General features: G+C 43.0%; 1 protein-coding gene across 1 annotated transcript in view; it reads left to right on the top strand.

Moving 5' to 3' along the window:
* Positions 1–25,467, top strand: part of LOC112102497 (titin homolog) — a 176,209-nt gene that overhangs the window by 122,901 nt on the left and 27,841 nt on the right. The window contains exons 5-8 of the mRNA XM_029911616.1: positions 16,782–16,913; positions 22,247–22,357; positions 23,003–23,131; positions 25,353–25,445. Of these exons, the coding sequence (XP_029767476.1) occupies positions 16,782–16,913; positions 22,247–22,357; positions 23,003–23,131; positions 25,353–25,445 (465 nt within the window). The remainder of the gene's footprint in view (positions 1–16,781; positions 16,914–22,246; positions 22,358–23,002; positions 23,132–25,352; positions 25,446–25,467) is intronic.

Below are 25,467 nucleotides of genomic sequence, written 5' to 3' on the forward strand. Positions count from 1 at the left end.
CTAAATGACGTTGAGTTGATGAGGTAAAAGCTAATTCTTTTGTGGCACCTCTGAAGTAATCTTGGAAAGTTTGGGATAAATGAATATAGAATGAATGCAAGTGCACTTCAGTCACTTAGCTGTGTTTCAAGGTCAAAGTTGCTTTTCAGTGCTATATTTTTTTTCTAAAACAAAAACAGAACAGACTCGTCTGCCCTGGCTACAAAAATGCCCTGCAGTGCAATCACTGCAGTTCTTAATGTAGATGGAGCTTCATAGTCCATGAAAGTCTTCTGACAACCCTGGAAATGTCCAATTTAGTTACTGTCAAGGAAAGGCGGGGGCATTATCAATTCTATTTTGTCTGAGTGCCTGGAACCTGTCTCTGTCAAAATCATGAAGGTGAGACTGTACAGGCTGCAGAAAGGAAAAGATCTGCATAACAGATCATCTTCCTACTCTTTTTGGTCTCCTCTGTGCTCTCCTTGTATTTGCTCATCTGAAGCAGGTGCTAAGATAGTTGGATGCATATGCCACCTCTAGTAGTCCCCCATTGCAGGTGAAGAGCGGCAATAGCTGACCCTTTAAAAGACTGCTGTGCATCACTTTGAGTGGCTTGTCTGCTAGAATAATAATCCTTCCTTGGTTGGAGCTATTTCTGTAAGAAGAAGGAAATGTTGCCAAATCTTTACTTAGCAAAAATGTTTTCCCCTTGTTGAGGGATTTCAATATTCCCTGAACGTTGAGTGATAACCCTTTTTCATAAAATGGTAAGTGATAATGATTTCAGTGAGCAGAAGCAGCCTGTCATTCTCCCATCATCTCCTAAACAGAAGCTTCCCAGATAAATAGCAATGGAATCATAGTTTCCTCTAGTATTATGTAAATAGCTTCTTGCTTTGATGTCCCTCACGTCATTAGTTTGACACTATCTGGAATTAATGGCATTCTAAATGTGGTAGATATTTCTCTTGACTGCTTCTGATCCCTCATGTGAATTTACTCCCTTTGCCATAGGATTTTAAGAACTGAAACTAGGTCAGCAGCAGTGTGTGTGTGAATATAGGCTGAGAAACAGACTATAATCTCAGCATTAAACAAACTCGACTATAATGCTGAAGGGAAGTTTGCTATTTTAAGCATTATTTCCGTGATCTCTAGCTCACTCTGCAGAACAAACATATGGAGGCTCCTGTATATTTACACCCACAATAGTTTTTAATAAATTGTTTCTTGAATGCAGTCTTCATGTCCATTAATCCTGAATGGCACTGGTTTGTCGAGACAATTTCATGCTTCTTGTGCAAAGCTGTGCAGGTTCCAGGGAATGGGTGAAAATGCAAGAGGAGTTTATGCAACAAAAAGAAAATTGCAGCATTTTAAATCTGTGAACATAAGAATGGCCATACTGGGTCAGACCAAGGTCCAACTAGCCCAGTATCCTGTATTCCCACAGCAGCCAATACTAGGTGCCCCAGAGGGAATGAACAGAACAGGTAATCATCAAGTGATCTATCCACTGTGCAAGCATTAATAGCCACACTGTGGCTAGAAATGGAAATATTCATACCTTGTGACTGTTTGTTTTGAGCTACAGTATGGGTATATTCCTTTCCATCTCACCCCCCAAACCACATTTGACCTCAAATATGTATTTTCTAGTGTGCAAGCGTCTCTTGTTCCAAAACGTAGATAACAAAAACATCTGAAGAAGGTGCCATGCGGGGGAGTGGGGGGGGGGTAACTAGGAAACCAGTACATTTACTAGCATACCTGGTGTTATCACCACTGACAGAACATTCTTTCCCCCCTTTTCTCACAAGTCAGTGAAAGAGTTGAGTTCAAATTAGGCACTCCTGACTCTTTGCTTCTGCTCATTCCTCTCCACTGTGCTCTCTTGCAACAATGGATTGACAAGTACTGTTTGGTCAGAGGCCAGTGAATGGTTTATTTGTCTTATACGATCAGCATTGTCTATGCACCATATGCTTGTCACTCATTGTTTTCCTCTAGTATGCTGGATATTTGGGGGTGAATTCTGGCCCCACTGAAGTTTAGTGCAAAACTCCCATTGACTTCAGTGGGGCCAGGATTTCAATCTTGGGGTATGTCTACACTACCCACCGGATCGGCGGGCAGCGATAGATCCAGCGGGGGTCGATTTATTGTGTCTAGTCTAGATGCGAAAATTGACCCCCGAGTGCTCTTCCGTCAAGTCCTGTACTCCACCGCTGCGAGAGGCGCAGGCAGAGTCGACGGGGGAGCGGCAGCAGTATATAGGGAATATTTTGCGGCAGATGGAGCCCTGGCATTTGGTGAGCAAACCTGTCAGCTTCAGCTACCTCTGTAGTTGTCTATAGATAAAAGAACTGATTTATGCCATTAATACAGTCCAGCATAACAGTATACATGGTGGCATATAGGGGGAAGGGGAAATGGGGAGCATAAAGCACTGGGATGGGGGACCCTAGGATGGGCAGAAGGGGAACCACCCAGCCCCTGGCATGAGTGCAGAATGGGGGACACTTGCAAGGAGGTCATGGGGGGCACACACAACTTATGGGGGGGGGGAATGGAGAGATGTAACGAGGACCTGGTGTGTGCAATGAGCTCAGCCTACAGTAGCAGCAAAATGTGCAACCCTCTAGTTACTCTAATTGGAATTTGTTGGGAGACTGAAGTGAACACCTTCTCTTCAAAGTGCCATGAGGTCTTTCAGGACCCCTTTGAAATCTTTCAAGAGATGGCCTCTTCAGGAGTACAGTACCCCCAATATCATATTGGAGTGTTAGTTCAGGACTCACTGACAGAGTAACACCTACTGGATCACTAAAACCACTTCAGGAATTACCTGGCTTTCTACTGATTAGCTTTGACACTTGTTTATTTTGAGAGATATGATAAGATCTCCTCCTCCAGTGCTAACTCTCTGCCTGTTCCTTACAGACTGAGAGCAGCTATCCCATCCTCTTCCCACATGGAATTTATTTATAATACAGAAATATGAATTGGGTATTTTAATAATAATAATAATTAATAATAATTAATGGAGATATCCCATCTCCTAGAACTGGAAGGGACCTTGAAAGGTCATCGAGTCAAGTCCAGCCCCCTGCCTTCACTAGCAGGACCAAGTACTGATTTTTCCCCAGATCCCTAAGTGGCCCCCTGAAGGATTGAACTCACAACCCTGGGTTTAGCAGGCCAATGCTCAAACCACTGAACTATCCCTCCCCCCTATCTCCTGGATCAGCGTTAATCTATTTGAATTTGCCAGAAGCCATTTCATAAGAAATAATCTTTTTCATGACTAGAATGAGGAATGACAGCAAGCTAGGTAACAGCCCATTTCTGTAAACTACAGTTGTCAGCGGCTCTGATATGATGATAGCATAAGGGACGAACTCTCACTGTGTGTAATGCCTAGCACAGTGGGGCCTTGATCTTGGCTGGGGCCTCTAAATGCTATTGTAATACAAATAATACTCAACATTACAACCTCTCCCCACACTGTCAATTAGTAAAGGGATCGGTTGTGAGTAAACAGTGTCTCTAAAATTTATCTCTGTCAGGTATTTTGAAAGTGTGTGACTCTTGAATTTCTCTAATCTCCTCTGGTCCCCTAAGGGCTGGTCCACACTAAGCCCCCAGTTCGAACTAAGATACGCAACTTCAGCTACGTGAATAACGTAGCTGAAGTCAAAGTATCTTAGTTCGAACTTAAAGGTACTTACCGCGGGTCCACACGCAGCAGGCAGGCTCCCCCGTCGACTCCGCCTACTCCTCTCGCGGAGCAGGATTACCAGCGTCGATGGCGATCACTTCCGGGATCGTTTTATCGCATCTAGACAAGACGTGATAAATCGATCCCAGAAGATCAATTGCTTGCCGCCGAACCATCGGGTAAGTATAGACGTACCCTAAGTGTTGATGATCCTCTCGTACCCCTGTGTATCTTTACAGCCTTATACCCTAGATTTAACATAAACGTAAATACACACAACTCACAGTAGCCTTGCACGATGAACTATTTGCAATAGAAGCACTCTTGTAAATTCAATGTTTCATAAGGACTCTTTACATAAAATCTGATCCAATGCCCATTGAAGCCAGCTGGAGTATTTCAATTGACTTAAATAGGTATCGTGCATTTTTAGGGAGCCTGTCATAGTATCTAGGCACTTATTTATCCTCTTATTTCTCCATACTCATAACTATATGTATTTAGGCTGTTCGTTTTTTATACACACACAATCAATACAATTTTTAATTTTTCTTTCTTCTTTGGGTTGAAGCACTTTTCAATGGCTGCAAAGAACTCAGCAGCATTGTGAAAGGACCCTGAAGTAAAACAATTATAGACTACTCTAGTTATATTGTTCAAACTCTGTGACATTCACAACAAAACAGTCCCTGCAAAAAACGAAGTGTAGTGTAAAACCAGAGTTTTAAATTTCAGTTTTAATACACTAAGGTGATATATAGTAACACTGGTAAGGAACCTTGTTTAATGACTAATTTGCCTGTGTCCATCCAAAATTCAGTTAAAATGTTGCTCTGATACAGTGGGTTTGTTAGGGGTAGAAGGATGGTTCTTAAGTAGAGCTGTTTCACGCACTGAGCTCTCACTTGTGCATATGACAATAATTGTGGAAATAAACCTCTCGAGTCTTTAGTGTAAAAATAGGACTTGAAGTGCTTTTGTTATTTAAAAAAAAAGTAAAATCTATCCAGAAGCAGATGGTCTCTAATGGGTCAGGCACCTTGTTCACATACAGTGATAGCTCAGAAATGGCTGTTTGGTTATTCAGTGACTCAGCTCAAAAATTGCTGTTTGTTTCCTCCTAGAATCAGAAACTGATCAGGGCCTGCACCACCTTTTCGTTACTAGTTTTTTGCCCTCTCGCAGCTGTCCTGCATAGTGACACTTTCTCCTTTTCTCCATTTTCCAGAGAGACGCCGTTTTAGAATGGGGTGTGAGAGAAAACCAAGGCATAACAATCAAGAAAGCATATTTAAAAATCTAGGTTGGGCATATAGTAGAATGTGTGATCTTTGCAGAGCACTGCATACATATGTGGTTCAGTACGTAATGGCCAGTTATCTGTCTGAGGCTCATGGGCAATGTCTGAATCTGACTCATATCTTAGATGAGGAACACACAATTGGAAAAAATAATATGGAAAACATAGTATGTGATCATGTAATTAAAGACTATATCATAATGCATATACATTATGGGGTACAAATTAAGGTTACACAGGCAGCCTTAATTCTGGCATTTCCTAACTTTTGAGTGCTTGACTTTGCAACCTTAATACTTAATGTAGTTTTAATATCATTTCCTAATTTCTTTAAAAAGCAAATGCAAAACCAAATTCCATCTGTGGGACCATATTGACCCCTAATTTGGGTCATCAGCAGGGTTTGGACATTATATCTGCAGCATAGACCTCTACTACATGAGCTGAGTAACAGGTAGCAGCAGGAGGCTGACTATGTGGGTCAGGCCCTTGAGGGAGATCCGGCACACACTTTGCCAGTGGATTTCACCACTGTTTGCTGACAGTAGAGGAATGTAGGACATTGGGTTCAATTTCAGGTTATGGAGGGGACTGTGCTCTAGTATTTATTGTCCCTTCTGCCTCTGTTCTCCCTCTCTGCTTCAATCCTCCCCTCCATTTGTGCCTATATACCCCTAGACTCTCCCAGCTCTTGTCTTCCCCTTTGCTCCCTCCATCCCTCCCGGCTCCTGCAACTCCGTCTCCCAGTGTGTACCTTCCTCACCCCTCTATTCTAAGTCAAGCTGCTTCCTTTTTCTCCTTACTGCCCGGGCGCCAGCAAAGGGAGCACTGAGAACACAAAAGAGATGATTTCCCTGTTGTCTATTCTGTTGCCCACTACCACAGTGGCCCAGAGCAGCAATTGCAGAGGAAGTCCTGTTCCGCCTGCCCTGGCAGCCCCAGGATGGAGCCTGCTCAGTCACTCTGTGTGATGGCACATGTGCAGTCCAGTCGTATGTAGGAGCTATGCGGGGCTGAAGCATGATCAGTGCGCACAGAATCTTTGGAGAATTTAGCAGCCAAACTCTAACAAGTTTCTACTGAGCATGTGCAAATGGAGATTTTCCAGAGGCTCATAGATTGGCCAAATTTGGGTGTTCTTTCACAGGAATAGTAAAAAGCACATCTCAGACACGAGTTCTCCTTTGCCAAATTTCAAGAATCTGCTCCAAAGCATGGAAACACTGGAGCTCCTTAAAGAAAAGTTCTTGGAACGAACTTAACATTAGGAAAACAATGTTTTGGTTTTTTTTCCTACTCATCTTCAGAAATGACTAAAGCCAGAGATGCCAATGTAAGTTTGTAGTATATAAGTACATCGCTCAGGGGTGTGAAAACTCCATCACTGACTATTTTTAAATCAAGAGTGGATGTTTTTCTAAAAGCTCTGCTCTAGGAATTATTTTGGGGGAAGTTCTATGGCCTGTGTGATACAGGAGGTCAAACTAGATGATCATAGTGGTCCCTTCTGGCCTTTGGATCTATGAATACTGCTCTTTAGGTAGAGGAAGCAACAGTCATTCAGCTTTATTTAAACATTTAGATAGTCTAAGAATCCTAAACCTAATTTAAAGTCATACAATTACTGGAGAATTAACCCCCCCTCAACCCCACCCTACTCCACCCTACCAGTTTCAAAAACCCAGTAAAATATTTAGGTCATAGCCTGTTTTTTTCCCCCCACTGTGGCTGGAAGGGCTTCTGCCCCACAGCAGATGAGAATCTGCTGGCATGAAGGTATTTCTTCCTGCTAAACTGAAACACTCCTTTTTTCCTGTCTTTTGTCCCTCCTTCCCCACATTTTCCCTAATTTTGTAAGGTGCTACTCAAGGCTTTGGCATGGGATTCTGCCTTGATTACTCAAAGCATAAGTACTTATCCCAGGAGACCTGTTATTTCTTTCAGTTAGGCCTGATCTAAGGCTCAGACATTCTGCATCCAGAACCTACTTCTCATTTGATGCTTGGACAGCACAGTGCAGGGTAGATTGATTTGATAATTATTTAAATCAGCAAGCAGGAAGCCTTGATTTTAAATAATTGATTTTAATTATTTTGCATTTGTACTTTATTTTCCTTAAGAGAGCTTGATTCTCATTGGTTGGTAACCATTAAAACATGTTGATTTGCAACTAAATTTATATAGCCTTTACGTTAACTTGGTGCTTCTTTTTGCTAACCAGGAGGATATGTTATATCTATACACATTTATTTAAGCAACTATGGAGCTTATCTTATATTTAATGAGATTCTTAATTTTTCCATTTTTAGTATATTAGAAAATGGGAATGAAGCCTTTTTCTTAGTAGATTTTATTTTTTGATTGCAATTTGTCAAGCTCTATTGGGATGGAAATTCAAATTCAATTAAAAATGCACAAAAACAGCGTTTACATTTGTTTATTAAATAAAACTACTTTAAAAGTTCTGGATACATAAGAAAAATTTATCAAAACATGTTTTGCATATAAAACTGATTTATTAAACAAAGGAAATAGCCGTAGTTAGTGAATTGAAGTGATTTTCTGGTCAATATGTCTTTCAAGGTTTTAGAATCTTTAATATTCAGATATCCTGGCAATATAGGATATTTCATTCTGAAATCCCAGGTCTTTGACTCTTTAATGTTGCATTTCAGTGGATGTATTTCTTGATTTGGGTTCCCTTTAGTATTTGGCCTGGTCATGGGAGACTGCCATTTCTCACTGGTTGGGATCTTAACTTAGTGACATCTAGCAGCTTTTTGCAGCAATGCAGGACATAGTGGAGAGCATGTTCTTTTTATTAAACCTTTGTTGAAATGGCTTCTGAACTGTGAGCTCCATCGGAAATTCTTTGCAGCTTCTCAAGGAAGCTTTTTTTGGTCCTTAATATTCTCGCCCATTTTATTGTCCTCGGGGGATTGTATTGGCTTCTTACCGGTAAAGCAGATTTTTTGGTTGCAGTGCCCGCAGCCAGATTTGATTGAACAATGTCTCTGATAGGGTGGTCTTTCATCCGCATCTGCATCTTCTGAAACTCTCCCTTCATAGAATTCATGTTGCTAAAATCTGTAGCGCAGCCATGAGACAGCCCAGTGTGTACTTCCCGCAATCCATACTATCTAGATGCAAAGGTTAGGTCAGGTGCCTGCTTTATTAGGGCAACATTGCAGTCCCTATGTAAACCATCTTACTCTGCTGTTCACCTAGTCACTGGTGCAAGTGTGTATTTCCTGAAGAGTGCAGAACTCTGAAGGCAATTTAATGTAGTAAGCCTGATTACTTAGCAGTAACCGCAGTCCCCAAAATACAGTTTTTCGATAGATCAGTGCTTCTGTGGCAGCATTCCTCTGGAGTCTGTGTTCTGGACAGGCAAATGGGAACTGAAGAGTCTGAGGGAAGCAGCAGTGGTGCCTCTCTTTGGCTACTGTAGGAGCAGAGCAGTTCATGTTAAGAGGCATGTAACCTCACTGCAGCATAACTGCTTTTAATGTTTTGAGGGTTTTGTCTGAGCACAGTTCCAAGAGTCTGGATTTAAGGAAGCAATATACTCAGAGACCTCCAGTTACTGGGAACTTAACCTAGGTTTTTTCTGACACTCAACTGTTGTACCTAACTATCTTTCATGCACCTTATATCCCAACCCCAAATATGCAGACTCTTTACATTGGTTTTTCTGTAAGTTTCAGCACTTCATCTTAACTTAATTTACATGTATTAGACTAGTGACAGAAATATAAGGTTAGTATACTGTCTTCATTTCCTCATGCCTGGGGCATCCCCCCTTTTTACCTAGTTATAACTTTTCTTTCCCAAACATCTGAGAGGTCTTGTCCTTTTGGCCATCTCTCATCAGTACCTCCTCTTTTCCCCCTCCCGTCAACTTACCAACTGTCATGGAATTTTCCAATTGTAAGGATCCATCCCTCCTTTCGCTTTAGTTTAAATCCTTTCTTCTCTTAGGCTTGAAATTTCAGCTGCTCTGTTTCCAGACAGCTCATTATAATAAGAAGCTGAAAGCCTGGTGCTGTCTTGTGGGTATAATTAATAAAATCATTTGTATTTAAAAAAAATGGCTGAGAACTTAAAAATTGGATGGTAACAGTTTGTGAATCCCAATGATAATTGAATCTGGTGATATTTTGAACAAAAAGAGCGCTCAGCCATACTGGTAGCTGCTTCCATAACGTCACACTTACTCAACAGACATTCTAGGCTTCAGGTGACACATAATGACATTCCTGGAATCTTACTATAGAGATCGTGGTAGTGTATAGGAACCAACCAAAACCAGGGCCCCAAAGTGCTAGCTAGCCACCATACAGAGTAGCAGACAGGGTCTGTCTCAAAGATCTTACAAGCATAATAGATAAGACTGCCAAAGGGTAGGGAAAAGGGGCTATAACACAATGTGGTGATTGTGTAGGGAGTGCTGCCGAGTACTCATACACCCCCTCCCTTCTATAGGCACTGGATAGTAATAGTAAACTGTGAATTTGTCAGGTGAGTGAAAATGTAATTTCTAGCTGCTATTTCAGTGTGATTGGCAGGCTTATTCTTAGACATAAAAATCTTCAGGATTAAAAGTGACAGAAGCCAATTGTGCTTTCAAATTGCTCATGGAATAATTTCTTTCAATTATAATAAATACTCCTTCCTGGCTGTATATCCTTAAGCCAGGTAGGATTGCAGCCTGGCAGCTGCAGTGCAGATTTCCTCATGCTGCCCCACTAAAGACTTCAATCTAGACCTGAAGGGACCCACATTCTCTGTAGGTGGAAGGTGGCACAGTCTCCATGGCATGGGCTGCTTCTGGAGCAGAGACTGACAACTCTGATTTTGCTCTATAAACATTCGTCCCCCAGGGCTATTAAGTATTGACAGAAGACTGTACGCTTGATTCACCTAGGACCATTTAGTTTTGAGCTTTTATGACAGAAGAGGTAGGAGTTTGTATAAGGGCATGAAGTCAGGTGGAATAGGTTTAATGTTTCGCCATCCAGTCCTTCATTCCTCCTTTTCTCTCCCAGTTTTGGGAATTAAGCAACTCATAAACATGTATCTGAGGCTTGTAACATTCTGTGCTTTTGGACAAGGATCTCAAAGCACTTGAAATTTTTTAACTTCATGACATCCCGGAGAGGTAGGTCAATATTATCCTATTTTACGGATGTGGAAACAGAAGCACTTGAAAGGTTGAGGACATAATCCTGCAAGATGCTGAGTGCCCTCAGCTCACTTTGAAGTCAGTGAGAGTTGGCGATGTTCTGCACCTAACATTTTACAGGATCAGGCCTTATATTACTTGCCAAAGGTCACATGAGTCATTGTCGGATCAAGGGATAACCCAGAGATTGACTCTCTTTACAGACTACTAGATGACACTGCTTGCCATATGTGACCCATTACAGAAATACGCAGAAGACTAGAAAACAAGGAAAATTACTAAGAATAGTAATTTTAAGAATAGCTGGCAGCCGGTATCAAGCGGAGTGCCCCAGGGGTCAGTCCTGGGGCCAGTTTTGTTCAACATCTTCATTAATGATCTGGATGATGAGATTAATTGCACCCTCAGCAAGTTCACGGATGACACTAAGCTGGGGGGAGAGGTAGATACTCTGGAGGGTAGGGATAGGGTCCAGAGTGACCTAGACAAATTGGAGGATTGGGCCAAAAGAAATCTGAGGAGGTTCAGCGAGGATAAGTGCAGAGTCCTGCACTTAGGATGGAAGAATCCCATGCACTGCTACAGGCTGGGGACCGACTGACTAAGTGGCAGTTCTGCTGAAAAGGACCTGGGGATTACAGTGGAGGAGAAGCTGGATATGAGTCAACTGTGTGCCCTTGTTGCCAAGAAGACAAACAGCATATTGGTCTGAATTAGTAGGAGCATTGCCAGCAGATCGAGGGAAGTGATTATTCCCCTCTATTCGGCACTGGTGAGGCTGCATCTGGAGTATTGCATCCAGTTTGGGCCCCCCACTACAGAAGGGTTGTGGACAAATTGGAGAGAGTCCAGCGGAGGGCAACTAAAATGATTAGGGGGCGGGGGCACATGACTTACGAGGAGAGGCTGAGGGAACTGGGGTTATTTAGTCTGCAGAAGAGAAGAGTGAGGGGGGATTTGATAGCAGCCTTCAACTACTTGAAAGGGGGTTCCAATGAGGATGGTGCTTGGCTGTTCTCAGTGGTGACAGATGACAGAACAAGAAGCAGTGGTCTCAAGTTGCAGTGGGGGAGGTCTAGGTTGGATATTAGGAAACACTATTTCACTAAGAGGGTGGTGAAGCACTGAAATGGGTTACTAGGGAGGTGGTGGAATCTCCATCCTTAGAGTTTTTTAAAGCTCAGCTTGACAAAGCCCTGGCTGGGATGATTTAGTTGGGATTGGTCCTGCTTTGAGCAGGGACTTGGACTAGATGACCTCGAGGTCTCTTCCAACCCCAATCTTCTATGATTCTATATACAGGCAACTATAGATATGAGCTTTTAAGGACTTCTGTTTCCGTGTTGATAAATTCAAAGTTCTTAAGGTCCCGGTGTTTAGCAGATCTACAAAGCAACATTTTGAAGTGTAGCTGTGCAGTGGGGAACCACTCAGCCGCTCTTCTGGACATAAAACCAAAATGTTGACTGCTCTAAGAGCTAAAAAAAACTGGTGTAGGATTTTTTAAACCATGTGTTTTCAAATCACCTTCCATGTAACAGCACTTTTAAATTACATTTCCCCCCAAAGTTAAAAACACCCCAGAGAGATGGAGGGAATTCCTTTGTTTCCTTTAACACTGGCAAGAACTTAATCCAGGGAGTGGATTAGTTTGATAAGAGAGTAAAGGTATTGCTCTAGCTTAAGCCAGACAAACTTTGTATCCATTGAAAGGACAGAACCACTGAAATGATTTTGATCAATTAGTTGGCAACTCTAGAAAACAAAGCTTTTAAGCCCCTCTTTTACCCTCAGGCTTGATTTGGTGCTGGCAGGTGCAGCTCATTCCTATAAACTCATTGATTGTGAAGATATTTAACCTAGAGTTAAATGTCTGATCAGTGACCTAGCCAGATTAAGCTCTTCTCGAGGGAGTAGACTTTATTATGGTAATCCTCTACTCAAAAAGCACTCCTTGCTGAAAGTTCGCTGTATGGCACCGTATAGCATAGTGGGTACAATTCTTTACGTGAACCTTTGAGCACAGCAGGCTCTTCACATTGGAAGCCTCCATGCTGTAGGTTGCCAGAAGTGCTGTTTTATATGGATTAACTTTTCAGTTGGTTTACTTTGCCACGCTGATCTCTGCAGAACAGATGATAAAAACAAACAAATCAGTGCTGTCTGTAGCCTTAGTAAACATTTGCAATCATTGGGACCTACAGCGGGCTCAGCTCAGGGAAAGTGCTGCTTGCGTAGGATCCATGTTTCTGACTTCAGAAGCAGCTTGTTTGTGAATATGTTATAGGTGGCATTTTCCCACCAGTCTGGTACTTTCAGTTGTAATTTCAGACAGTGTAATGATATCCGTGATCAAGTTACATATGGGTTTTTAACTCTTGTTAGCACACTTTATTAGTTCATAGGTTTGCTACAAATTTGATATTGACCTGCACCTCTTTTGAAGTTAGGTATGTTGTCCCTTGCTGGTAGAGTCTGGTGAAGAATAACTTTTGTCAAATTGAAAAGCAGGCACTTTCCTTGAGTGTGGCCTCCTGTGATTTTAACAGACACTTGGGTGGTTTTATTTACTCTGAAATACTGGCTGTATGTAGGATTTATGTTTGGAGGCAGTGGGGGTGGGATGGGAGAGGACTGTGACTCAAAATGAAGAGCTGCCTCACCTTTTTCCTCAGTCTTCGGAATTCTTTTTTTATTCCATGCCCAATGGAACAATACCATCACCAGTTAAATTTGTCTGGATGGCCAAGTATTGTGCATTGAAATGAATCAAATGAGCTTGAGGAATTTAAATTTTTTTAGTCCTCAATTATAACTCAGTCCATTTTAATATACAAAATATTGGCCTAGAATAGCGATAGTTTTTAAAAGGGTGAACTGGAAGTCTCTTTTTAAAAAGTTGTCAACATTGGTAAGGAACAGAATATATGTAATATAAAATTCTGTCTTCATTCTTGGTCCACTCACATTATAAGTTAAATGCCAGTGGCAATCGTAGTTTAGCACAGCTTATATAAAACAGCTCTGTGTAGGGGAGGCAGGGTTTCCTAGTGGATAGAGCACTGGATTGAGACTTAGAAGACCTGAGTTCCATCCCTGACTCTGCCACTGACCTTGCTGGGTGACCTTGGACAAGGCACTTTGCCCCTCTGCCTCAGCTTCCCCATTTGTAAAATGATGGTAATGATACTAGCTTCTGAACTGATTTGAGCTGTATTGATGTAAAGCCCTATATAAGAGCTAGGTACTTATGTAAAGCAAACAAAGCTTTGTTTTCTGTTGGTTTGGCTGTCCTAGCCCACAGCAGCAGCGTCTGGATCTCCATTGCCCAGTCTCTAGTGTTTTTGCTACAACAAATGCTTTATAAATGCAAATATAAATCAAAATGTATCCACAGCATTATAGGAGTTTTGTTATATTTAGCAGCTCTAAGCATAATTCTTCTTGTCCTGCTCTCTAGCCACTGTCTTGTTTTCCTGCTTTCTCTCCATTCCCAGCATGCCCTACATTCCAGGGAAATTCCCCCTCCCTTTATTTAAAGGCACAGATGTAATCACTCTGCTACTTACAAATACATCTTAAAATAATAATTTAAAAGTTATTTCCTCCTGCTTACCTACCAATGCCATAAAGTTCTGGTTTCTCTTCTGGTACGATAGGTACCAACAACTTATAAATGTGTGTTTTTATTCTAGCTCTAGAACTAAAAGTTTTTTCTAAAGCATTTAGAGCCCACTCAAAGCCCATTGGGGTCAATGAGACTTTTGGATCAGGGGAAATTTTCATAGGGGAAATTCCTGTCAAATTCCCCTAATTTTTCTCAGTCTGTTTCCTCACATTGGCGTAAACATTTACTTCTTCCTATTATTTCATGTGATGCTCTATAGGCAGACAAAAGACTGTCATGTTCCTGTCCGGAGGAGCTTACAGCTTAAATAGGAGCTTATAGTAGATGTTAATTAAATCCCTTGCTACTCTACCCTGCAAATAATTGTGAATAATGGTGTCTCTTCACATTTATAATAGCACTTTGCAAACCTTAATTATCATTGTCTGTTTTGGTAAAATATTGCTGTTAAATTGTCAGTTTGCCTGCATATCATCTAGTCTGACACCAGTTTATCGTCAAACATTGTCTGCATTGATCTCCCCACCCCCTCCACGCACACAGCAGTTTTGTTCCCTCCACATTCCGCCCCAGTACACACATTCACACCTTTATCCTCTGCATGCAGGAAGCAGTGCTATCTTAAAACCTGGCCTGGGAAGCTTGTACACCCTCCTTGCTGAAGTGAACCATATCAAATTCAGTCATTTAGCGGTATAATAGCTAAGAGACACCAACAGAAAACCCAGCATACTCTTGCCAAACCAGGAACTGGTTTAGGATGCTAGTAGCATCTGTAGGATCCCATTGTGCTAGCTAGGAGTCCTCCATCAATGGTAGTCAGAAATTGAACATTGTGAAGTCCTCCTTTTCTAAACACATTTTTTTCTGTCTTGGTGCATGTGTATTACCATACAGAGGTGGTGTATGCACTTGTATATGTATTGTGCATTGTTATCAAAACACTTTAATAGGTGTATACATTTTAAATTCCCATTTTCTGGCCCTCAAAGGTACGTCTAGGATTTGGCAATATACTTGTATTGTTAACTGCATGTAATTAACTGGCACCGATATGCCAATAGGCATCTTTAGGTAACTATGAGCTTTTAATAAAGCCTTATGCAGATCCCCTTGAATATCTCCTGTCTTCCGCTGAGCTCTTCAAGACTCCCAGTCTGTCTTGTTCAGCCTCATCAGTCAGAACTCCCTTCCTGCTCAATGACACTTTCCCCCCATGCACTGCTTTGTCCCTCATCCTACACATTCTCTGTTGATTCCCATACATGCCTGGCAAACCCCAGATGGTTTATAAGGTTTTCAGGTAAATTGTGGGTTGGAGCAGAATAGAGGGAATCTTTATGGACAGTTGTGAAACGCTGAGTTTTCTGAGATCTCATAGGAACATGGAATTGCCAGACTGGACCAGATGATTCAAATAACTGCCGGTGATTGGGCTTTCGCAAAACAACCAAATATTGAGAGACTTGCAGTCATAGGCGGCGAGTTATATTCTTTTGTGGTGCCCGGGCTCCAGGAATATTCAGGGCCGGGGGCCTTGCTCCACCAGTATTTGGAGCTGGGTCTCTCCCTTGGCCACCTCTCCCCCTGCGCGTCTTCCCCCCCTGCCCCGCTGCGTCCCTGCCTGAAAAAAAGCGGCGCGCACCTCTCCTGTGCCTGCTTGTGCTGCCGGTGTAGCACATTCCTACGCGGAGCGGTATCTACACTACACCGGCTCCCGGCATCAACTGCTGTCTGCTGCCTCAGGGTCCTAGTGCCCCCATCCACTAATGGCAGGGCAGGCTGCCCTTACCCTGCCATTCCGCCTTAGCCCTGAGCCTCTCCAACGCCCCAAACCCCTCATCCCCAGCCCTCATCCCCCCGCACCCTAATCCTCTGCCTCAGCCCCCTCCTGCATCATGAACCCCTCATCCTCAGCCCCACAGCCCTCACCCCTGCACCCCCTCCCACCCCCAAACTCCATCCCAGAGCCTGCACCCCATACCCGCTCCTGCACACCCACCCCCTGCCCCAGCCTGGAGCCTGCACCCCAGACCCCCTCCCGCACCCAAACTCCCTCCCAGAGCCTTAGGCAGGTGGGGTGCAGAGTTTGGGGGAGGGCGGAGTTGGGGGGGCGGGTTCTGGACACCACCAAAATTTCTACAAATCTGCCACACAGGCTTGCAATAAAATCACATGTTGGCAACACTGGGATTCTGACTTTGGGCCTATGGTAGTTGTAACGTTTGGTGTAAGTTAACCCTTGCAGGAGCCCAGTAGGCTCTATTTGACTCAGAGTTTGAGTTCATTCAGACCCCAGTGTTTTCCTCTGTCCCAGCTCTTACTGATGGGTCTCTGCTGCTTTTGTTTTTCTTTCTGAAGGGATTAGACATTTCAGTTCAGTTTATACAGTAGTAGTTACTGGAGATGCACACACAGCCCCAGCAGGGACAAGTGACCATGAAAATGATGCTTAAGCGCTTTCTTTTATGTTTTGCTAGATAAATATTTAGGAGTGTGCAGCTGTGCCTGGGAGGTCAGCAGCGTTGCCAGGCTCCTATGAACTACTCTTTCCCAGAAAAAAATGAATCACAAATAAGGGATGTCTTTGTTCACCTGGCTCCTCAAGTTATGTTCTAACTTGATGTAATTTTCTGGTGAAAGTACACCCTAAAGGGTAGGGTGTGCTGCTGGCACTAATTTCTCAGCATTTAAAGGCATCTGAACACCTTGTGGTTTATAAATACTCCATTCTTGATTTTTATCAAGCTTCTTCAAATCCATTCCTTCCTCCATTTCTCTTTAGAAACTTCATTAAAATTGTAGAACTGCGGCACATTGATGGGTCTGATTTCACTGAAAAATCATGTGTGCTGTCAGTCTTAGCAAGAGTTCTGCCACTCAGCGTAACATAAACCATATATACAGAAGTAATTCAGTTTAGTGACTTACTGGTATGTGTTGCTGCTTTTTCTTCACATTTCAGTATTCCCAAGAGAGATCACGGGTGAAAAAATGTCCTACAAAGAGTTTCTGGATCGCAACGAGACCTGGGCGATGGATGAGAGAGACCTTTGCTTTGAACCACAGTCTATATTCAGACCCATGGAGGGGACAGGTATGGCTGTATTAACCTACACCGTTGTTAAAATAACCTTAGGGCTGCACCCTAGCCAACAAAATCCTGGAATCTCACCACCTCACTTAAGGTTGTTTTTTCTATACCACTCTCACATTTTTTTCCTAAATGCATTGCCCATAGTTCCAAAGACCGTAACACCCCAGTGAGTTATATAGACTGTCAACCTGGTGTTCTAATCAGGCACAGGACACAATCTAAAAAAATAAAACAGCAGAATAGGTTATCTGGTAATTGTACACTTGTGCCCTAATGAGCTCTGTGGAAATGGGATGCTTCTGTGTGAGCCAGTTTAAATTGAGTCATTTTTGGTCATTTTGTTAAGATTGTAGTAAGATTGGTCTTTTAGTTCAAGATCTGTGAAAATGAACTGTACTTCAACTCACCTCCATGTATTTTTGAAGCACTGTGACAGAGATTGGAGCATATAGCTCACATCTGCCACTGATCTTGGACTGACGTAAACCTATTCCTTTAGAGCACTTTGTTTGAGGAAACTCATATCTGTAGTCATAATAATGACAGTCTTGGTATCTTTTTTTTAACTAATAGTCTTTTTCAACTAATTAGCTAGTGTCTGCGTTATATTCAGTCCATATTAACAGTAATGTTTGTCATCAAAACACATCTGTCCTTATTGTAGACACTGTCTATATATTTTTTTTTTAAAAAGAAAAGCATAGAATCCTAGAATCATAGAATATCAGGGTTGGAAGGGACCTCAGGAGGTCATCTAGTCCAACCCCCTGTTCAAAGCAGGACCAATTCCCAACTAAATCATCCCAGCCAGGGCTTTGTCAAGCCGGACCTTAAAAACCTCTAAGGAAGGAGATTCCACCACCTCCCTAGGTAACCCATTCCAGTGCTTCACCACCCTCCTAGTGAAAAAGTTTTTCCTAATATCCAACCTAAACCTCCCCAACTGCAACTTGAGACCATTACTCCTTGTTCTGTCATCAGGTACCACTGAGAACAGTCTAGATCCATCCTCTTTGGAACCCCCTTTCAGATAGTTGAAAGCAGCTATCAAATCCCCCCTCATTCTTCTCTTCTGGAGACTAAACAATCCCAGTTCCCTCAGCCTCTCCTCATAAGTCATGTGCTCCACCCCCCTAATCATTTTTGTTGCCCTCTGCTGGACTTTTTCCAATTTTTCCACATCCTTCTTGTAGTGTGGGGCCCAAAACTGGACACAATACTCCAGATGAGGCCTCACCAATGTCGAATAGAGGGGAATGATCACGTCCCTTGATCTGCTGGCAATGCCCCCACTTATACAGCCCAAAATGCCGTTAGCCTTCTTGGCAACAAGGGCACACTGTTGACTCATATCCAGCTTCTCGTCCACTGTAACCCCTTGGTCTTTTTCTGCAGAACTGTTTCCTAGCCATTCGGTCTCTAGTCTGTAACAGTGCATGGGATTCTTCCTTCCTAAGTGCAGGACTCTGCACTTGTCCTTGTTGAACCTCATCAGGTTTCTTTTGGCCCAATCCTCTAATTTGTCTAGGTCCCTCTGTATCCTATCCCTACCCTCCAGGGTATCTACCACTCCTCCCAGTTTAGTGTCATCTCCAAACTTGCTGAGAGTGCAGTCCACGCCATCCTCCAGATCATTAATGAAGATATTGAACAAAACCGGCCCCAGGACCGACCCCTGGGGCACTCCGCTTGAAACCGGCTGCCAACTAGACATGGAGCCATTGATCACTACCCGTTGAGCCCGGCGATCTAGCCAGCTTTCTATCCACCTTATAGTCCATTCATCCAGCCCATACTACTTTAACTTGCTGGCAAGAATACTGTGGGAGACTGTATCAAAAGCTTTGCTAAAGTCAGACCTTTTGTTCAAAACTGTCAGATTTCTTCTAGCCTTGGATCCCATTGCCAGATTTTAGTTCAGATGGGATTTTTACTATTTAAACAACAGGTAAACAGATTAGAATTGGATGCACTGTGTTCTGCCTCTGCTCATGGAGACTAGAGAGCATTTCATGAACCAAGCTGAAGTGACATTTACTGTATGTTCCTCATCAAGGGGTGCCAGCAGATGCTATTGTTGTCCATATTTTTGTTAAATGTTTAACGGGGAACTCTTGGAAGGGCAATATCTTATTTGTTACTTTCCTAGCAGTTTGGACAAAAGTGGACCATAAAGCCGAAGGCTTGTTCTTGGGATCCAATTTCTACCTTTTATAATTTTCTTCACTTGTTGAAGTTCATAAAGCTTGTCTGTCTTTCCTTCCTCACTACTTGCCTGCCTCCCTCTCAATTTACTATTACCTAAACCTCATCTATTGTTTATATAGCACCAATAACTACAATATTGGGTTATGCTTTCTCCCTCAGCACACCAAAATGTACTGGATTGTATTTCATTTTGTGTATATAGATGCATGATGAGATGCTCCATCAAGTCCAAACAAGGACTTGAAATTCTGAAAAATGCAATTTCACCCAATAGTTAACCCAGAACTGCACTTTAATACTTGTCTACAAGACTGACAGTGAAGGATCAATATGTAGAGGTGTACAGATTTCATCCAATAAACTTGTTTATCACTGGCTACGATCATAACTAGATCAAGTATCCCATTTTATATATAACAGGAAACCAATGGAAAAAGCTGTGTTTCCGTGTGAGGGTTTGTGCCTCTGGTTACCGGGCAATACGGCCTAGTGGCCAGAGTCCATAGAATCTCCCCTGGCTGCAGGGCAATGTGGCCTAGTGGCCAGAGTCTCTAGGGTCACCCCGGATTGCAGGGCAGCACATCCTGGTGGCCAAAGATTCTCCCACTCCAGCCTACCTGCGGCATAGGACCTTGCCCCTGGCTCAGCAGGGGGGGGTCCGACCGAAACACGCTGAGGCTTGCTGGGGGCAAGGTACCAGTCATCTGTCCCCCCCCAGATCGCTTCCTACCAGCTTGAGCATTGAGGTCTCCCATGAGTCCCTAGGTTCCCTGCGGGCCTCCGGGTCAGTCGCCTCCCCGGGTTCCTCCTGTAGTAGGGCTTCGAGCCGGCCTGGAGAAACTTCAGTCCCCGGCGCCTCCGTGGGCGGTGGTTGGTCCTTCGCTGGAGCTTCCCGGTCAGGTCCTTCCCCTGCGGCTGCCAGCCCAGACTGAGCTGGGCTCCCTCCTTTTATACTCCCAGAGCACTTGGAGCATGCCCAGTACGGACGGAGCGGGACTTCCAGCGTCAGTGCTACCGGCCTGACGCTGCTGGGGCTGTGCGGGGCGGTGCTGCCCCGTCACATTCTGGAATAAATATTCTTGCAGTTAAAATTCTTGCACAGGTGTTTTGTTTCTTTTTATCCCTGTGCGAATGTACAATATGGATATCTTATAACTACGAGTAATCCAATTACTGAGCGAGTCACTAGCTCTAGACTGTTGGGGCAAAACTCAGGTTTTTTCCTGTTTTCACCTAATTGACCTTTTCCCCAGCCCTCACACTGTTTGAATACTGGGCGCATATCCTTTTCCTGGTGTTTAGAGCTACGGAAGCTGTGTTTTCTGTATGTCTTGTATGCATAGTCCTTTTGCCAAAAAGGAAACTTGTTCAGTCAGATTGAAGGATGTTTCTTTATGGGTGTCCATGCAAATTACACAAGGATTGTCAAGTTTCCAAAGAAGAGCTATTGAGTCTGACAGCTGAGCATGATTGCATCCAGGCAGCAGTAGAAGTGTTGGAAGTCCAAGTCATAAATGTCTTGGGCTGCACAGTGGACAGCGGGCAAGCTGCTGACCTGCACTAAAATTCCTTGGTGCGACTGACTAACCAGTGTCTGATCTGGGGCATATAACGAAGACTGTTCTCCTCATAGACTTTTAAGGTTAAAAGGGATAATCATAATCATGTAGTCTGCCCTCCTGCACATCGCAGGCCACAGAACCTCACCCACCCAGTCCTGTAATAGACCCATAACCTTCCTCAACTGTCATAACTATAAAGGGAAGGGTAACAGCTCTCTGTGTACAGAGACTCCAAATCCTTTTACCTGTAAAGGGTTAAGAGGCTCGGGTAACCTGGCTGACACCTGACCCGAAGGACCAATAAGGGGGCAAGATACTTTCAAATCTTGGGGGGGGAAAGGCTTTTGTGTGTGCTCTTTGTTTTAAGGGGTGGTTCGCTCTTGGGACTGAGAGGGACCAGACATCAATCCAGGTTCTCCCCATCTTTCTAAACAAGTCTCTCCTATTTCAAACTTGTAAGTAAAAAGACAGGCAAGGCGTCTTAGATTTATTTTGTTTTCTCAACTTGTAAATGTACCTTTTACCAGAGTGTTTATCTTTGTTTTGCTGTACTTTGAACCTAAGACAGAGGGGGGTCCTCTGAGCTCTTTAAGTTTGATTACCCTGTAAAGTTATTCTCCATACTGATTTTACAGAGATGATTTTTACCTTTTTCTTTAATTAAAAGCCTTCTTTTTTAAGAACCAGATTGATTTCTCCTTGTTTTAAGATCCAAGGGGGTTTGGATCTGTATTCACCAGGAGTTGGTGAAAGGAGGGTGGGAGGAAGGAGGGGGGATGGTTAATTTCTCCTTGTTTTAAGATCCAAGAGGGCTTGGATCTGTGTTCACCAGGGAATTGGTGAAATGTTTCTCAAGGCTTCCCAGGGAGGGAATTCTTGTGATGGTGGCAGCGGACCAAAGCTAAGCTGGTAGATAAGCTTAGAGGTTTTCATGCAGGCCCCTACATTTGTACCCTAAAGTTCAAAGTGGGGATACAGCCTTGACATCAACCATCTTGTAATGTCTCTGAATGACAGGAGAAATGGGTGATTTCTCTGCCTGGCCCATTTTGCTAAATTCATCCTCTGGCTCAACAGCCAATTACACCTCCATGCTGCTTTGAGGGAAGTGTATGTATGGCTCATTATATGCTTTTCCCCAAAGTGCAGTATGGGACATGACAGAATGACATTTGAGTTATCTGAGCTGGAACAGTTTTCATTTCTTCCTCAGATCAGATATACTGGTCCATCAAATCACCCAAGACTTAAATGCTGCTCTTCTTTGAGAGAGGGACATACAGGTGCACCATACAATATTTATTCTACTCTTTAACCTATCTTGGCTACAAAATAACACGGACAACCACATTTTCATGTTGGGTATAAATCTTGTATGAAAGAGGACAAGTTATCTTTTTTTTTTTTAAGGGGGGGGGGGAACACCCACATTTCCTAGCTTTGTATAACATCTTGCAGGGCAAAGTTGGTAGTGATGCTCATCCTCAGCATTCTTACATAATCTTCCTCTCATGTTGTCATCCTTTTGTGGTTACATGTTTAACTTAGTCTCATGTTCCTCAGAGCCCTTCAAGATGCACAGAGAGGATGTCATGTCTGATCTGCTACGTCCTTCTGAAATGGAGACTCGCCTACCATTCACAGAGCATTTTGAAGCTTCAGAAGAAGTTCATGGTATAATCCTCCATTGAATATGTTCATGGGCTGCTGTTAACTGGGGGTTCAGTTTTCAGTTTCTATATATGGAATTCAGGGCTGTCTACAGAAATCCATTAAATTGGCAATAGTGTAAAATTTTACCTCCTTTCTTCTCTTGAATCTTTTTGTCAACAGTGTTTTCGGTTTGAGGTCTCTAAAGAGACCTTGTTTTTTATCCCCTTTTTGTCCTATTTTATTTTAATTAAAAAAAAAAAAGCTGAATTAAACCAAAGTTATGGAAAACTTTAACTTCATCTTCAAATGTTTTGTCCCCATTTGTGGTTTTTTTTCACTTTCCAGTTTTCAACATTTGGACCATGGCAGCTTGAGAGCTCCTATAACAATAGCTTATTTGGGAGTAGTACCTGAAAGGCACACAACTTCCCTTCCCCCGCCCAATAACATTTGATTAACTTTTTCTTAGTCTAGATCTAGTGCCTCTCCGAGTGAATTAACAGGTAGGTTTATGTACAGTATATAGACTCGTGTATACATTGTTTGTGATGAGATTAAAGTACATTGCTCTGTAAGTTAATGGACCTAATGAAATAAGTTTGTGTTGTAAACAAATCCGAATTCAAAAGGATGATAGCAGTGTCAAATGTACTTTGTTTCTTACAGCACCCCATGCAGCTATGATTGTACCTGAACTGCCTTCTCTGGGATCCCCATATTCTCCTGCAGAACTTATCGATCCATCTGCCTTCATCACCCTGGATTCAACTACAGAGTCTCTGCTGAATATAGCAGGTGAAACACACTTCTGCTGCTGCCATGCTATTTTATAACTGGGGTCAGAGGGATCTGCGGGTCAGAAACTGTTAGGTGTATTCATCTTAAAAAGATAATCATATTTGGCTTTTCCAGTTATATAAAATGAGTCAAGATTAAGAAAATATCCCATTGGAAAGAACATAAAATGCTTCTGGAGAATAGCTAATGTGGTTCCTATTTTCAAGAAGGGGAAAAAAAGTGACCCGGGTAACTACAGGCCTGTTAGTTTGACTTCTGTAGTATGTAAGGTCTTGGAAAAAATTTTGAAGGAGAAAGTAGTTAAGGGCCTTGAGGTGAATGGCAATTGGGACAAATTACAACATGGGTTTACGAAAGGCAGGTCGTGCCAAACCAACCTGATCTCCTTCTTTGAGAAAGTAACAGACCTTCTAGATAAAGGAAATGCGGTGGATCTAATATACCTCTATTTTAGTAAAGCATTTGATACGGTTCCGCATGAGGAATTATTGGTTAAATTGGATAAGATGGGGATCGATAGGAAAATCCAGAGGTGGATAAGGAACTGGTTAAAGGGGAGACTGCAGAGGGTAGTACTGAAAGGTGAACTGTCAGATTGGAGGGAGGTCACCAGTGGGGTTCCTCAAGGTTCAGTTCTGGGTCCGATTTTATTTAATCTATTCGTTACTGACCTCGGAACCAAATGTAGGAGTGGGCTGATAAAGTTTGCGGATGACACAAAGTTGGGAGGCATTGCCAACTTGGAGAAGGATCGGGATATTCTGCAGGGAGACTTGGATGACCTTGTAAATTGGAGTATTAGTAATAGGATGAGATTTAATAGTGAGAAGTGTAAGGTGATGCATTTAGGGATGACTAATAAGAATTTCAGTTATAAGCTAGGGACGCACAGGTTAGAAGTGACTGAGGAGGAGAAGGACCTCGGAGTCCTGGTGGATCGCAGGATGACTATGAGTCGGCAATGCGACGTGGCTGCGAAAAAAGCTAATGCGATCTTGGGATGCATAAGGCGAGGTATTTCTAGTAGGGACAGGGAGGTGCTGCTTCCGTTATACAAGGCGCTGGTGAGACCTCACTTGGAGTACTGTGTGCAGTTCTGGTCTCCTATGTTTAAAAGGGATGAACTGAAACTGGAACGGGTACAGAGAAGGGCAACTAGGATGATCCGAGGAATGGAAAACCTTTCCTATGAAAGGAGACTCGAGGAGCTTGGTTTGTTTAGCCTAACGAAAAGAAGGCTGAGGGGGGATATGATTGCTCTCTTCAAATATATCAAAGGGATAAATACCAGGGAGGGGGAGGAATTATTTCAGCTCAGTGCTAATGTGGACACGAGAACGAATGGATATAAACTGGCCGTGGGGAAATTTAGGCTTGAAATTAGACGAAGGTTTCTAACCGTCAGAGGGGTGAAATTTTGGAACAGCCTTCCGAGGGAAACGGTGGGGGCGAAAGACCTCTCTGGCTTCAAGATTAGGCTAGATAAATTTATGGAGGGAATGGTTTGATGGGATTACGTGATTTTAATCAATTAGGCAATAACGGCCATCGCTGGTAAAATGAGGGTCTGGCTAGAGAATCTTGCCTGTATGCTCGGGGTTCTGCTGATCGCCATATTTGGGGTCGGGAAGGAATTTTCCTCCAGGGTAGATTGGCAGTGGCCCTGGAGGTTTTTCGCCTTCCTCCGCAGCATAGGGCAGGGGTCGCAAGCTGGAAGATTCTCTGCAACTTGAAGTCTTTAGATCACGATCTGGAGACTTCAACAGCAGAGCTAAGGGAAAGTGGGGGGGTCAGCTTTTGTGGCCTGCATCATGCGGGGGGTCAGACTAGATGACCATATTGGTCCCTTCTGACCTTAAAGTCTATGAGTCTATGAACTCAATTTTCAGTCTGAGAGATTTCTTAAGGTATTTGGGAGCAAAATATCCCATTGAGAGAGCGCCTCTTGTACTGGTGGATCTTAAAATTAGTATTCGTTATTATCCCTTTCTTAATCCCTTAGATCCATAATAATATCAGAGGAGAGCATGTTCAGGTCCTGTAAGGTTTCCCAAGATGAACTAATAAGTTCTTTCTAAGAATGAAGTTGCAAGAACAGCAAAGCGTGTACCACATGAGTAAATACGTGGTTGCAATGTGTAGTTGAGCATCTGTTTTGAAGTCCAGAACCAGTGCTGTTGACATTGACAGGGCTATATGTACTAATTGTTTCCCTTAGCACCTGCAAGAGTGACAGTGCCTGAAGAACATTGGCTGGGAGCTCAGCATGCTGTGGAGGGACTAGATGAATCTTCTTTTGTAGAGCCACCAGGTAAAAATAAAAGTATTGGGTT

Source organism: Terrapene carolina, unplaced genomic scaffold (genome assembly GCF_002925995.2).
Source record: "Terrapene carolina triunguis isolate 2854851 unplaced genomic scaffold, T_m_triunguis-2.0 Scaffold111, whole genome shotgun sequence".
Classification (NCBI taxonomy): domain Eukaryota; kingdom Metazoa; phylum Chordata; order Testudines; family Emydidae; genus Terrapene; species Terrapene triunguis.